General features: G+C 38.7%; 1 protein-coding gene across 24 annotated transcripts in view; it reads left to right on the plus strand.

The window, feature by feature from the left end:
* Positions 1 to 16661, plus strand: part of Slc8a1 (solute carrier family 8 member A1) — a 386292-nt gene that overhangs the window by 343413 nt on the left and 26218 nt on the right. For all 24 annotated transcript variants that reach the window (XR_015452990.1, XR_015452991.1, XM_087216097.1 and 21 more), the window contains one exon: positions 2347 to 2622. Coding sequence is in view for 22 of the 24 variants with exons in the window: in XM_087216097.1 (XP_087072223.1) it covers positions 2347 to 2622 (276 nt within the window). In the remaining 2 variants the exon portion in view is untranslated. The remainder of the gene's footprint in view (positions 1 to 2346; positions 2623 to 16661) is intronic.

Below are 16661 nucleotides of genomic sequence, written 5' to 3' on the forward strand. Positions count from 1 at the left end.
AACAGATACTGTACTTCTGTGTTTTTAATTTTTAATTCTGTTTTTACTTGGTGCATAGTAATTGTACATATTTATAGGGTACAGAGTGACATTTTGATACATATGTCTAAATTTAAATGTCATGACATAGGAGGCATCCAAAGCATTGCTATGTTAATTCACCAGGGCTGCCATAATAAAATGCCACAGCCTGGGTGGCTTAAATAAGAAAAACTTATTTCCTCACAGTGCTGTAGACTAGAAGTACAAGATCAAGGTGTTGGACGATTTGGTTTCCCCTAACGCCTCTCTCCTTGGCTTGCAAATGTCTGTGTTTTTGCTGCGTCTCTACCTGGTCATTCATCTATGCACACACATTCCTAGTGCCTATGTGTCCCAATTTCCTCTTCTGATAAGTACACCAATAATATTGGATTGGGACTCATCCCAAGAGTCTCATTTTAATTTAATTGCCTCTTTAAAGGCCCTATCCTCCGCCTAAGGTCACATGCTAAGGCATTTCAAGTTAGAGCTTCAACATATGAATTAGGGAGAGACATAATGCAGCCCTTAACAGTCAAGGTAATTAGTAATGTGTACTAACCATGCACTGGAAGCCTGCATAAATGGTCAACAATGCTTTTTTTACCCATACACATTTCATTGAGCTGACCTGACTTAAGTTCTCTACCTAAGTAGTCCCCAAAAGTAATTTTACATACCTATTTGAGCTTTCTCCCAAAAGTTTATTGGAGACTTCCCAAAGTCAGAGATGAAGCTCTTTTACCAGAACTCCCCAAAGTCAGTTAACAAAATAATTCAATCATGTGCTCATGGAAGAGCAGGTCATTGTCACTTCTGTCTTCCTGTAAGATGACAAGTCATTCCTCTTTTCATCTCTTATGAGAAGCATGTGTTGCTCAAGGCTCTCCTACTTTCCATGCTTTCTACCAGATGGTCACACCATGGACTGTATCACAAAAATCATACACATGTGCTCCATGCTGGCAATCTGGGGTGACAGAGTTAGATTAGAGAGTTGACAGCCCCACTTACTGCAAGTTGCACAAAGTAGAGTAGATCCTCGGAGATGAAGGTGAACAAAGTCTTCAAGAAGTTCTTTTCAAAATCAGCACAAAACACATGAATATACATTTGCTATCACTCTAAAAAAAGTTGACATTCAAGGTCCTAATTTTAAAGGTGTGAATGGGTATTATTTTCACATTATATATGAAATCTGTATTTTAGAATATCATTACTAATTTCCTAGACTCTTTAAATAGCAAGCTTGTGGTAGTATGACTTCAGTGGGAGAATTGTGATCTATGTGTGTATATTATGTAATTGCATCGTGATATAAAATCAGAAATTCAGGCATGCATTTCTTCATTAGCCATCTAAGAGCTAATAAGCCATCTTAGAGATGGATATGGTACCAAACACAAGGGACATAAAAATGAATGGTAGGTCCAAGGTTAACTGGAGAAGAGAGGAAAGTACAATTTAGATAAAGCAGCAGTTCTCAAACTTGAGCATGCATAGCATCGTGTGGAGGGGCTATTCAAGCCCAGATATCTTGTGGCATATGCTCCCCCAAGTTCCTGATTCAGCAAAGCTGAGAATTAACATTTCTAGCAGGTTTCTGTTGCTGGCTCGGGGAAGGCACTTTGAGAACCACTGATCCAGACTTTCACATACTGGGGTCTATGGAAGCTTTGAGGGTGTTCCTAGCCATGGTTGGCTTGGTGGGAGGTCAGAGAGAGTTTCAGGGGAGTGAATTCCAAAAGACAATTGAGGAACAATGAGGATAGCGGGATTAAAACATACCAAGCTCATATCACTAAAGGACAAAAGTGGGAGAACATGCATGTTGTTTGAACAATGAGAATTTTTTAGCTAGGACAAAGTTTGAGTTTGAAATAGTTACGGGGATAAAGTTGGAGTAATACACAAGGTCCATAAATGTGATTAAAGACGTTGTTTATGTAACTATTAATCTCCAGAGTTGGACCTCAAACTGGAAAAAAGAATCTGGCAGAACTCTGATCACAGTTAGTTGTCTTCCAAGGAGGCTTTTTTAGCTTTCTAATTTTGGGGAAGAAATCCTCTTTACTCTAAAGTGACAAATCTCATTGGCAGTTATATGATTGAAAAGGTTATTGGTTGCATGGTAGAAGACCTGAGTGGGGTATGTTTTGGCATTTGGATACCTAAATCAGTGGTTCATTAAGATTGTTTCTTGGGAAACCCTGAGCTTCTCCCACTTCTGATGGCTTCCTATCTCTCCGAAGGAGATTGGCAGGGAGGAAGATTGTTGTAGCATGGCTGTAATGAAATGTGTTTCATTCCTTTCTCTCTCTCCAGGGGAAGATGATGACGACGATGAATGTGGGGAGGAGAAGTTGCCCTCCTGTTTTGATTATGTGATGCACTTTCTGACTGTCTTCTGGAAGGTCCTGTTTGCCTTCGTACCCCCTACAGAATACTGGAATGGCTGGGCATGTTTCATTGTCTCCATTCTCATGATTGGCCTACTGACAGCTTTCATTGGAGACCTGGCTTCCCACTTTGGCTGCACCATTGGCCTAAAAGACTCCGTGACTGCTGTTGTGTTCGTCGCACTGGGAACTTCAGTGCCAGGTACAGGATGCATTCATGTAGAAATCCTCCAGGAGGATTCATGAACCTCTCCAGGAGAGGTTCATTTCCTCTTGACCCTTTCTTTCCTTCAATCGTAAGTGCTGCCATAATAAACCAGGCTTGTGAAGGCTGAGAGCCTAGAGCTATAGTGGAAAGCTTATGGAATGCATGCCACAGCAGGCTGTTGTTATCATTGAAAGCTCTAAAGAGTTTGCAGTCACTGGCTTAGAGGTATAAATAATGGTCATTGCTCAAGTGCATTGTCAAAAAAATGGCACTTCTCATAGTTATAAAACTGGTCAGCCTCGTTTTGTTGACAGGAACACACTCCTAGAGTCTCCACGGCCTGCCTGCATGGAGAGAGCAAATCAGTTTGAGGGACAGATTTTCCGAAGAGTTTCCCCTTAGAGTGAGCACTTTCAAACATAAAACAAAACACAGAATCTTTTTCAAGAAGGAAAGTTGTCTTTTATACATTTGGTGAGGTTTGGATAATATCCACAAAACTCTGCATTCATTCAGGTAACTGATAAAAACATATTTACTGGATACTTGATAAAATATTCTCTTTATCTACATATTAAGGAGAGCAACTAGGAAGTAGATGTTGATCAGGGCAGGAAAAAATAGCAACAAAAATGAGCAGATCAAATGAAATGTACGTTTCATAGACACCCCTTCATGCACTCCTTATAATCTTAATGTTTCTTCTACGCTACGACTGTAGTTCATTGTGTTTACTAAGAATTCTGAGTGAAACATCACCCCAAAATATTAATAGCAATGATTTTCTAATTTTGGTGGGCATTAGAATTCTTGATAACACAAATCACTTTTCTCACTTCTTGAAAATGAATGTCTGAGACTTGTCACCAGCCCATGGGAGATTTAGGAAGAGAGCCCAGAGGGTATAGGGGTGTGTGTGTGTGTGTGTGTGTGTGTGTGTGTGTGTGTGTGTGTTTTAAGCTCACCAGTGATTCTGGTAAAATCAAGACTTACTATAACTGAAATTCTAGACCTGCTCCCCAATACTAGCTGGCATCCTGACAGACACACAGCCTTAAATTTGAGCAACAAGACACACATTCCCTATCAAGCCCTCTCCAAGCCAAGTTCTTAGGGAGAAAAGGCAGGACTGGAAGCAAATATAGCCCTAATGATAGTGTCCACTACTATTTCCCACATTTACCAATCTTGGTCTAGATCACTGATGGCGAATCTTTTAGAGCTTTCAATGATAACAAACAGCCCTCTGTGGCACATGTGCCATAGGTTTGCCACTGCTCATCTAGATGGTATGATTTCTACTAAAACTTGTTGTAGTTACCAATTCTGGATTTTGGGTTGAATCTGAAAGCAAATAAAGTTTATGTCATGTCAGCTCAGACATCACTTAATGATGCTGATACATTCTGAGAAACACACCATAAGGTGATCTCATCATTGTGCGCACATGAGTGAGCATGCATCCATGAACCAAGATGGCCATGATGTCTCTAAGCTACATGATTCTGTGGGACCACCATTGTATATGTGGTCTGTCATTGATCTAAATGTTGCTATAAGGTGCGTGAATATATTTCTTTTCACTGGTGTTCATGAGTTGTTCTTCATGCAGATATTTATTATCCCAGTGACTGTGAATACAGTTAACCTCTCTGAGCTTCAGTCTTTATTTGTAAAATAGGGACAACCATATTTAACATTCAGAATTATGATAAGATTGGACAAAATATTGGAATATAAAGTTATCCATCTAGTAAAGCATCTGGGACATAGAAAGGACTGAACGAAATAGCAGCTCTTATGATTGGTGATTATTTTGAATAATTTAAGATGATCTGACCAAAATAAATTAATTACAGTAGTTACCTCAAGTAACCCTGAAGCATACAGTTTTATGCTGATCAACCACACACAAGGTTTTATCCAATTACTTTACACCTACGGGGTCCTAATTAACATGGTTTGAGTGTCCAACTCAGTTAAGAGATGATGTAAGGAGCTTAGAGGGTGCTCTTCTCACTGCCTCTTGAGCAGAATTCCCCCCTCTTCCAGCTGATTGTTGGTGCTCAGAGGAGAGCAGACTGTTGAGGCTGGCAGTGTTCCCACAGCTCCACATTTGATCACTACTTTGATTTTTCCCAACAGTTATAGAAATTAACCAAACAGGAGGAATATTTAAAATATTTCTATCTTATGCTGTTTTGCTTAGAAACTAAAGATCATCATTGTCCATTACTTCTATCTGAAGTTGTTGCAGGAAAATATGGGGGTCTACTTCCCTTTGTAAAAAGGCAGCAGTTCATTGTGCCAATTACATCTCTTATTTGCATGAGGATAAAAATATGCTTTTGTAATTTTTATTGAGTCTTTGTTTTTGAATATGTTTCTTAGTTTACAATGCTTCATCTCCAATACACCCAACCCAACTCCTTTTTCTATTCGTCAGTTTTCAAGAATGCCTTTGTATGTCTCTTGTGTTACTAAGAGATATCATTATGTTTCTTTGGAGTTAAAAACCAACTCAAAATCCAGGTAGAGCCATCAAGACATAAGAAAGCCTGTTTGGAGAGAAAAAAAACAATCATTAATTTTAGAAATGGCTTGCCTACACTACCACAAATGCTTCCCATCAGGACACAGATTTTTTTTCTTTTATGAGGAGAGCTCCTGTAATTTGCTGCAATAATAATTGTGCAGCAGTCTCCCAAATCAATATATTCACAATGATCTCAGATAATCATATCTATATAAATAATCATCCCCCAAATTACTAAGCAAATTGAAAAAGATTCTAGATGAACATAATACTTCTGATTTTATTCTTCAAGGCTGCTGGTTCACAGCCCTGTGTCAGTCTATCCCCCGACTCATAAATGTTAAAGTAAAATGACAGTCTTGTTTCTGGATGACAAAGCTGAGTTGGTACAAGGAGAAGAATTAAAACCACTAATTCTCTTTACTTACAGCTTGTCGTTACTCAGCATCGGCCCTAGGGCACAGGTTTTTCTCTAGGCTTATGTCTTGGAACTGTTCCTAAAGTAGAAGATCATCTGCCTAGTGTCTGATGAACTGTAAAGTTTCTGGGTGAAACTCAGATTTTTAGACTATGTTGGCCAGATGGGCCTTGAAAACTTTTCTCTGCTAGTGCTCTCTCCTCAACACAGGATTAAATGCTAGATATGTGGTTAAAAGTATCTTTGGCCATGTTGTTCAAAAATCTATGGGGAAAACCTTATGGTTTGCAGGCAGAACAAATCTTCCCCTCTCTAGCTGGTCAGGTGGTCATTATACTCTTCAGACAGGGAGGCACTCACTGATGTAGCCAGAGCGTGATCTCCTGTCTTCTTCTCAATCTGCAATCAACCCCCTAGACTTAGTCTCCATGTCTGAAATGCCGTCTCTATGTCAATGATTCCCAACTGCATATTTTCACTCTCTGCTTTCTCCCTGAGCTAGATTCATACACCAACTGCCTTCCTTGTATCTGTGATGAATATGTAATTTGCAGCTCAAAATTGCCATGTCCAAAACAGAACTGTTAATTCCTACTGCCCGGTGATCTTATTCTTCAACCAAATCTGTCCTTTCCAGATCCTGCCTTTCTCAGGAAGATTGAATCATCATCCACCCAGGACTCTTTGGTCCCTTTTTTCTTCTCCCCACAGTCAATCCATCTTTAAGTCTTGCAAACATTCCACTAAACCACAATTGATGAGGCCCACCTAGCTCTCCCTCAACTATGATCATAGTTACGCAGCTGTTCTCTCTCACCCAGACCCAGCGGTGACCTCTGGTCCATCTCCTTGCTTCTGATGGAGATCATTTTAAGATGTAAATCAGACCATATTATTGCTTGCAATCTTCCAGTGGCCTCTAGGATAAATTCCAGAAACATAATTTACTACAACCTATGTGATTTGGCCCCTCTCTGACATTCCATTCCAGTCTTTTCCTTGCCTGCTGTCCTTTTGCCCATTAGTGTCTTTCTGCCCTTCCCTACACTTTCATTCCTTTGCCAGGGTTGCACTGTCTAAAGTGTTCTGCCCCTTCCTTTATACAATACCAGCTCCTTGTCTTCAACTGTATTTCATCTTGAATTACGCCTTCCAAGAGGCCTTTCCTAATCACTAAATGTGAAGTGGTCAGCCAGCTCTTCCATATTACCTTACTTTACTTTTTGTAGCATATTTATTACTTGCTGTATTTTGTGGTTTATTTATTTTTGGTGGTTATTATTCTTTAGCCCCTCCGCCTGAAATGTAAGCTTCATCTGAGCAGAAACTGTTTCTCTCTCTGTCACTGTCATTCTCTCCATCACTTGATCTCTCTCACTCTCTGTGTTTTTGTATCCCTACCATCTAGAATCTTGCTTAATTAATGCATGAGTACTGTAGTTGTGTTTGTGTATGTGTGTATGTGTTGTGTACATAAGATAATATAAACACTAGTCATTTACAGATTAGTATAGGTTGATTCAATAAGATTGCTTTCTTCCTAACACCTTCTAGGGACAGCTAAGCATCAAAGTCCTGATCACTAAGGGAGATATATATAGTGAGGTTAATTCTTGAAGAATGGAACATATCTGAGAGGTTTATTGCTTTAAGGGGCAAATAAAAACTTAAGACCACTGAGAGGACCTCAGACCAGATACAATTTTCCTCTTTCATAATTTTGGGTATGATGAGAATTGTCATGAGCAATAAGATTTTTTTGCCTTTCTGTCATTCTTTTCTCCCCTACGATCTCTGCTTCTAAGGCCTAGAACTCATGCCACTGCTTTTAAAACTTCATTTATGTTCTGTGAACTAGTACATCTAATGTTGCTGTAGCACAAAGTACATAATTATGTTGTATCTCATGTTGTTTCTATGGGAAAACAGGAGCAAAATTCAAAGGGGAAAAGTCTAAGAAGGAACATTGGGAATGTAGCCTGTTAGAAATGAGGAAACACCTGTAATTGAACATCATTTTAGCTTACAATTACTTAGGTTAAACTTGGATATATTGGACCAAGACATTCCAGTTCAGAATATGAATTTTCCCTCATTTCCTGAACCTTTTCAATCCAAATGGAAAGAAATATTCTTCTTTAATAATTATGAAAAACATTATTAGATGTTGAGGAAGTGGGAATATTTTTGCCTCCTGAAATTTTGCCTCAGTTTTTCTCCGGACGTCATTATGTGATTTGAACCTGAAACTTACCTATTACCCCTGGAACTTCCTCCCAGTTGCTTAGTATGAGGTGAAAACAATTTAGAAATTGAATGGTCTAAGGCATCCCTTAGCCCCTGGCATTGGAAGAATTTCTGTTTCTTTCCAGTGTTTTGACTGTTTCTTTATCTTTTGAAATCTGTCAAGTAGGAATTATTTTCCCCTCAAGATTTTAAGGGATGAAGGGAAAGGAAACAGGCAATTCAAAAGGTTTTGTTTTGTTTTGTTCCATTCTGTATATAAAGCATTTTAAAAACAAAACCTTATTTCAAGGAAAATTTATGTTATTTTTATGTTACATAATTTACAAACTTCTAAAGAGCATAGAGAAAATCTGATGTAAGTTAGTTATGCCTGCTGCTCACCATGCTGTCCTTCTTCAGGGCCAATATGACCAAAGGGTGTGATGATAAGAGCTTAGCAACTGAACTCAGACTTCTAACCATCACCCACTCACTGCCTCTAATTAGTTTCTTAACTCTCTGAGCCTCAGTTTTCCTGCCTGTATAATGGGTATTATACTACTTGGCAAGTCAACCAAAATCGATAAGAGGATGAAGTACTATTGCCAATCTTAGAACACTTTGCCAACTAAAAACTATAATTATCAACTCTAAAAGAGAGAAATCAACTCTACAAAAGGAATGTAACCCATCAGGAAATAAGGATAAATGGGAAAGTTGCATGGGCAGAGGAAGAAATTTTTTTAATTTACCATAAAGCTCCAATGTGTGGTTGGCAAAAGCACTGTATTTACATTATCTGTTATCTTATTTGGGTAATATCATTGAGTGATATAAAATGACTTAGCTTTCTCCCAACCTTTATTTACCTTTATTGGGGGGCCCTTTAAATCCTTCTCCTGAAAATGAAATTTATCTGCTTGTTCAACATTGTGCTAGAAAATATTGTTATTTTTGTAACGAAAAATGTATGAGCAATTAATGGCTTACATTTTTCAGCTTTTAAATCCTGGCTTCTGTTAACTCTCAAAACTAAGATACCGTACTGTATGAAACACATAAGTAGCAAGTACTTTCCAATTTACCATGTCCTGTTGCTTGATTTCTCAGTGGACCCTAAATAACTCTTATGACTGTATATTACGTCTCAAGGAGGCACTGTCCTCTGAATGACACTCCTGAGATTTACGGGGCACCACCTGTATGGACACAGAAAGGTTGTCCCTGTCCAAAGGCCATTCTAGATTTTGTTTTCAGGTGTGGATCAGGATCCTCATGCTGCCTGAGGAAGTTAACCCATAGGGAATAGATGATTTGCCCACATTTAGTCCAATTTATATAGATACTTACTTGTGTACCCATATTATCTCTCATTTTTTATAATCTTTTACTTAGCCACTCTGTTATGCTACCTTGGATATCTTTTTAAAATATCACATACACTCTTTCTCATATGCCTTACAATTTTTTGGAAATTGCTCAGTTTTCTCTTTGCCTCAATTTTAGTACTTTCCACTTTTAAAGCATGAAACTTGGGGGTTACATTCAAGCTCACTGAGCTCAGGCTTCTATTAGTCCAGTCAGCATCAAAAACAGCTAGTAGAATTCATGCTTCAAAAACTTCAGAAATTAACAAAGGCTCACTTCTATGCCCATAAGCTCTTTTTCAAAATGTAAAAATTTAAACACTAGGAACTCAGATATTTAGCTCTGATGTATCTGCCAAAAAAAAAAAAAAAACCCAGAATGCCAAGGCAATGTTCTTCGCCACAGCCATGTGCTACTAAAAGGTGTGAGCACAATGGGAGGCATGGGGATTTTAGGCCTGGACCAACTACCCAGGATGCTCTGCTGCCCAGGTGCTGAGAGGGGTCCAAGGAAGGATGCTCTCCCATTGTCACGTTCTGCAAAGGCTCACTGGCAGCTCTGGAAATGAAGTTCCAGTACTCTGGTCTCTGAGCAGAAGCAGGAAGATGAAAGTGGGATCACTGAAGATTACTCTCCATAGCCTCATCAGTAAACACAAGTCTACCTCTTGGTTAGAAGTAGGGCCAAGATGGAATGTCACAGAACTTCACGCAAATATAGTTCTCAGTGGAAAATTATGCTGGTCATTCTGAATTCAGAGTCGTCTGATCTCCTTTGAAGAGCAGCAGGAAATCACATTGGCTCAATTTGTAGCATCCCACTTCACATATGTGTAGTGGTGACAGCGCAGGGCTTAAGGTAGATCAATGGTTATGGCCTCAGTCTCAGAAAAACTGCATGTGTCCTCTTAGGGAAGTATTCATAAATATGCACCAAGAGGATATAAAAGAACATGAGTTTTAGAGTCAGGTATACCAGTGTTCAATCAGCCCTCCAGTCGACACTTACTATATGTATGATACACACCAGAAGGCAAATCGCCTAACTCCTGTAAGCCTTAGTTTCTTAACATGAGTTATGTAACATGAAACTTTCTCACAGAGTTGTAGTGAAGATTACATGACAGTCCATTTATAAAGTACCCAGCATAGGGTCGAGCCTGTAGTAGACACTCAAAAAACATAAGATCTCTTTCCCCTTCTATTTCAATGAACTAATGAATGGACTTAGGCCTGCTGTGGTATTTAGCTGAAGTGTGTCACAACAATTGAAAAACAGACAAGCAGGTAAATTCTCGGCCCATCTTCACTGCTGTTCCATTCTAGCAAAGCAGGCATTCCCATTGCAGTTGCTTCCTATAATTGCACTGTCTCTCCATGAGCTTTATCCTCTTAGCATTTCAAGTCAGAGAGCCACAGTGTTCAAGAAGAGCCATCTCTGCAGTGTGTGTGCACATTTAATTAGGTGATTAACATTTCACATCAGTAAAATGGAAGTGGAAACAGAATTACTTTAGCCTGAGCCAAGATTTCTCGGTGGTTATGGTGTGACTCCCCCCCAAGAGAAGCCTAAAGGGCAGGTATATTTTGTTTCCAAGCACTCTAATAAGCAACCATTTTCTTTGCTACCATGAAAGGTCAGAACTTCTAAAAATGGGCCCTCAGATCTGCAGTCAAGCTTGAGGGCAAGGCCACACAGGGACAGTGCCAGAGGAGCAACACCAGGTGACACAAATGGTTTTCCAGCAGAAGAAGCTCCTCAGCAAGGACCTGCCTCAAGGGAAAAGCTCTGTACTTGCTAGCACACTTGCCCAAGGATAGGTGATGTCATTAGAGTTGAAGGAAGTCCAAAAAATCAAGAATATACAAGGAGAGAGTGAAGCAAGGCAGGCTAGACACCAGATTTCACAAGATTTGCTCTATAAATGGCACAAGAACTGCCTGTTAGCCTGTACCAAAAACACTGCAGAATAGGCTATGTGCAGCTGGCCTGAAGCATTTGTAAGAACTGGGGAAAGATCTGTTTCAAAACTATTTGCATCCTTTATTATTTCTCAAAAGAAGACTTTGTAATACTTAAGTTTTCCTTATTGGCAGTTGCAATCTTTGATTTATTTTTTCTCAAAGAGCAGAGCCACATTGGCACCTGATCTTAAGCACAAGGCTGGAGTGGGGCTAGGATGGTGACAATGATGTCATCTACCAGAAAATGGTCCAGGGAGCAGGGACACTCAGCATGTGTCATGCTCAGTCTGAAGACTTGCAGAGTCTTTGGATTAATGCCTCAAACTCACACCAGCCAGCTTCACTCACTCAGGCCCATAACAAACACCACATAAGAGAAAGGAGCTAAAAATATTTTATCATATTCTTTCTGGGACTTATCACATCGTCTAGGCCAGTGACGGCGAACATTTTAGAGCTTTCAATGATAGAAACAGCCTGCAGCGGCACTTGTGCCATAGGTTTGCCGCCACTGCTCTAGGCCATCCAAAGCAAGAACATGTGGCAGAAACATAATGCTGAATATCTGCATGTGTACGTGTGTGTGTGTGTGTGTGTGCGCGCGCGCGCGCGCATGTGTATGTGCTTTGTCTTGAAGGGTTGACATTATGCATGTGTTATGTGAATGAATGCAAATTTCCCCTTTTCAGAATTAGGGTGCATTTCTAAGGAAATGAGTCATATATAGCAAAAGCATTATGACGTTTTCCTCCGTGGAGATTAATAAGAGTGTAGGTCTCTAAGGAATGACTTACAAATAATGCTGAGTTGATGATTTTACTTTTCCCTTTCACATTTGAAAATTAGATGATCAGAGCCAGGTGTAATGCCACTCAGCTGAACTCCCAACACTCTGGGAGTCTGAGACAGAAGGATCCCAAGTTCTAGCCTAGCCTGCGCAACTTAGTGAAACCTTGTCCCAAATAAAACATTTGAAAATGTACCATGGATGTAGCCCGATGAGAAGGCCCTGAGTTCAATCCTCAGGACTGTAAAAATAATAGCAATGTAAGGAAAATGAGAAATTTCAAGGGTCACTTCTCAGTTCTCTTATTTTTTTCACTGTTTTAGTTTTAAAATTTTGTATTAATACATGTTTGCATACTTAGTGATTACATTCATCGTGGGGGTTGATACATGTACATAAGACATTTTACTTCTTTCTTTCCCTTCTACTACTGCCCCTTCCTTCCATCTCAAGACCCCTTTCCCATTTACAAAAGCCCTGTCTCCCTCATCCCTATTATGCATCCTTTATTTTGATCTTTAAATTATTTTTATTTGGGGTTTCTCATATAAGAGGAACCATGCAATATTTAAGCTTGTGTGTCTGAGTTATTTCATGTAACATAATGGTCTCAGGGTGCATCCATTTTCCTACAGATGACTTTCTTTCTATGGCAGAATTGTGTTCCTTTGTATATGAATACCACATTTTCTTTATCTGGTCATCTGTTAATGGGCACCTGGGCCTCTTCCAAGATTTCATTCTTCTGAGTTGTCCTGCTAATAGCATGGGTATTCATATATCACTATGATATGAGCCTTTAGCTCCTTCAGGAAGATAACTAGAAGGGGAATATGTGGGTCGAATGGAATTTCTATTTTTAGTTTTTGAAGAAATCTCCATACTGCTTTCCAGAGTGTTGTACTTGTTTACATTCCTACCAGCACTGGAGAAGGGTTCCTTTTCCCCTACAGCTTCATGAGCATTTGTTATTATCTGATATCCTGATGCTACCCATTCTTTTTGGAGTAAGATAGAATCTTCGTGTTGTTTCAATTTGCATTTCTCTAATGCCTAGAAGCATTGAACATTTTCTCATGTATTTATTGACCATTATACTTCTTCCTCTGAGAGGTTTCTATTCATTTCAATTTCCCATTTTTGATTGGGTCTTTTATTTTGAGGAGCCTAAATTTTTTGAGTTCTATACATATGTTAGATACTAGCCCCCCGTCTGAGGAGTAGCTGAAAAAATATTTTCCCTTTCTGCATTTTGTCTCTTTGCTCAGTTGTTTTTTCCCCCTTTGGCTGTGCTGAAGCTTTTTAATTTGATATAATCCCATTTGTAAATTCTAGATGTTATTTCTTGTGCCACTGGGGTTCTGTTCAGAAAGCCTTTGCATATGCCTCTGTCTTCAAGAGTTTTACCTGTTTTTATCTTCTAGCACATTGTTTCTGTTTTAATATCCAGCTCCTTGATTCATTTCTATTTTAGTACATTGTGATAGATATATGACTATGTTCAATCCTTTGCATGTGTGTGAATGGTTTTTTCAGCACCTTTTTTGGAAGAGGCTGTCTTTTCTCCAGCATGTGATTTTGCCCATTTGTCAAAGACCAGATGACTGAATGTGCCTGGAGTTATTTCTGCATCCTCTATTCTGTTCTATTAATTTTCTTGTTTGTTTTTGTGCCAGTATCATGCTGTTTTTATCACTGTAGCTTTGTAATATTATCTAAAATCCAGGATTGTGCTGCCTCTTGCTTTGCTCTTGTTACCTAAGATTGCTTTTGCTATGCTGGGTCTCTTCTGGTACTGTATAAATTTTAGGGTTTTTTTCTACTTTTCTGAGGCATGCTGTTGATATTTTGATTGGGATTGCATTAAATCTGTTTGTCAGTTTTGACAGTATGGTCATTTTAACAGTATGTGTTCTGCCTATCCAGAATCAAGGGATATTTTTCCATTTTCTAATGTCCTCTTTGATCTCTTTTCAGAGTACTGTAATTTTCATTCTAGAGGTCTTTCACTTCCTTGGTTAGGTTAAATCTTAAGTATTTCATCTTTCTTGAGGCTGTTATGAATAGTATTGTTTCCTAGTTTCTTTCTCAGTGGATCCATTATTGGTGTACAGGAACACTGTTGCTTTTCATGTGTTGATGTTGTTCCCTTCCGTGTTGTCAAATTTGGTTTTTGTTCTAGGAGTCTTTTGATGGAACTTTTTGGGTCTTCTCTGTAAAAGATCAGGTCACCTCTAAATAATGATAGTTAGACTTCTCCCTTTTCTATAATATTCCATTTTTGTACATATTAATTAATTCATTTTTATTAGTACATATTTGTGGTAAATAATGATTACATTTCTCATGTTCAGTTAGTGCATGTACATAACACATCTTAATTTCTTTTTTCATCCCCTTTCCCTCCCCTCTCTCCCTCTATGCATCTCTTAATCTGTACTTTTAAATACTGACTCATTCTGCATTTTATAGCAGCTTTATTGAGACATAGCATACATACCGTAAAATTCACCCATTTGAAATGTAGCATGTAGTGGTTTTTAGTAAATTCACTGAGTTATGCTACTCATTACCCTAATGCAGTTTTAAACATTTCATCACCCTAATGAACTCCTTCATGGCCATTTCCAGGTAATTCTCATTTCCTTCTCTAGCCTCATGCAACCACTTATGTATTTTCTGACTCTGTAGATCTGTTTTTTCTGAATATTTCACAAGAACTGGTCTTAACATACAACTGTCATGGGTTCTCTGTATAATAGTAATTGTACTCATATAATGTAAGGATTGACCAGATATTTCTACTTTTATTTTTTCATCTCAAAATCTCTATAGATACTTGCAAACAAAAAGTATGAGATAGCTTTGACCTTCTTTGCTTTGTGTATATATGGGTTTGTACATCTTTTAAAACATTCCTAATAATAGTCCTGGCTCATATATTACAAATTTCTGAAAGAAAAAATTATGTGCACAGTGACACTTTGAACTAGAACTAGTGAATCTTAGGGTAATATCCCATGTCTAATGATGTATAAATACTAAATGTACTTGACCCGTTCTGCTAAGTTGATCACAACACACTGCTAAGGAGCAATTTTCATAGTTTAGGCTCTTTCTCTCTTCTGTAGGCCTACAGATATTAGTTGTTGACCTCTGATCGGTACAAATCCATCAGAGCTATTAGAATATAGTGCAGACCCCAGAGTGTGTGAATCACAAGCCACTGGTATGATTGCCTTACACATTGCTATTGAATTTAAAAGTAGAACATTTGGGCTATAAGGAAGAATAATTTAATCACCAAGTCATGGGCACTGCATGAGCAACATAATGAATTTAAGCCCATTGATATTTTTAGAAGAGAGAGCAAATAAAATGCTAACTCAATTTAAGAGGCAAATCTTACATGTGGCTATAAAAGCACTTTAATATCTATTTGGGATAGTGCGTATTATACATATGAAGTCATAGTGCTTGGCATTTATGCATGATGCCAGTTGGACTGCCATCCTTGCTCCTCAGCAGACAGCCCTCACATCCTGCCTTTTCTCAGGAATGAAATGTAAGCTGTGTAATGCTTGTGTATACTGTGCTTCTTTCTAAAAGGGGGATTCAAATCCAAAAAAAATGTCTTGCATTATTCAGCCCCTTTTTCCAAAATATGATCCAAAACTGCTAAATTAATAGATTTACTGACATTATTTGATAATCTTCATTTAGCTCAGGAACTATAAATTCTATATTTTATGCATAAGAAGATAGTTTATTTTAGTTCTATTATTTACAATCAGGAAATTATGTGTTTTGTTTCTCTCCCCCCACCCCCAGAGCCCAGGAGGCTTTTTGGTAAAGTTTTTCATAAATTGCAAGCTATTATTAGGTTATCATTATAAAAAATCGTGGGTTGAGACAAAAATCAGAGACTTGCTGTAGTTCCAAACTAAAATGATCCCTAATAGAATCTTCAAATAGGATCAGCAGAGGACTAATCATAGCTTATCAGCCCTGAGTTATAGTTGCAAAAGATTCTATGTATAGTGAGGCTTTAGATGCCTGAAACATGGCAAACAGAGCTTCAAATCTAGCTCGCTTGTCAAACTAGGGGTCTTGGTCTCAGTTGCTAAATGGAGGCTTGAGGCAGAGGGGTCAACACTTGGTAGGAAGTCGCCCTGGAGTCATAGGAGGTGCTACAGTCTGTGCTATAGTGTGTGCATTTAGGGAGAAAGGGCAAACAACATGACAGCCCAACGTCAATAACTTGTCCCATATCAAGTATACTTGTCCTGAGAGTAAGAATGCTCAGCTTCTACCCCTGAGCTGAACCTACACTGGAATATTAGTGACAAGATATATCCAGCATAAAACACTGTGTTCTGACAGACAGTGCCCATAGCTAACTAGAAAGCCCAAGCAGGGTGACATTCTTGTTCATCAGATAATCTGGTAGTTTTCCCTCTACCCTAGTGATAAAAACATTCAAACTGAATTGTATACCATTTAAAAATATTTTAAGAGGAGTAGTATGATACAGTGGCAAGGCGCAAGCTTCACAGCCATCCTAAATCCTTTTTCATCCATTTATTCTACAAACATCTCACAAGTACTGACCGTACAGTCAGTAATGTTCTGCATGGTGGAGATGGAGAGATATGCAGGCAGATGGTCTCTATAATCCCACGGAGTGCACATGCCAGGGGGAGGAGACTGGTACCTAACAAAACTATGGTAAAT

This window comes from Heterocephalus glaber, unplaced genomic scaffold, assembly GCF_053883595.1.
Source record: "Heterocephalus glaber isolate CG9 unplaced genomic scaffold, H.glaber_assembly_v1.0 deba00001457, whole genome shotgun sequence".
Classification (NCBI taxonomy): domain Eukaryota; kingdom Metazoa; phylum Chordata; class Mammalia; order Rodentia; family Bathyergidae; genus Heterocephalus; species Heterocephalus glaber.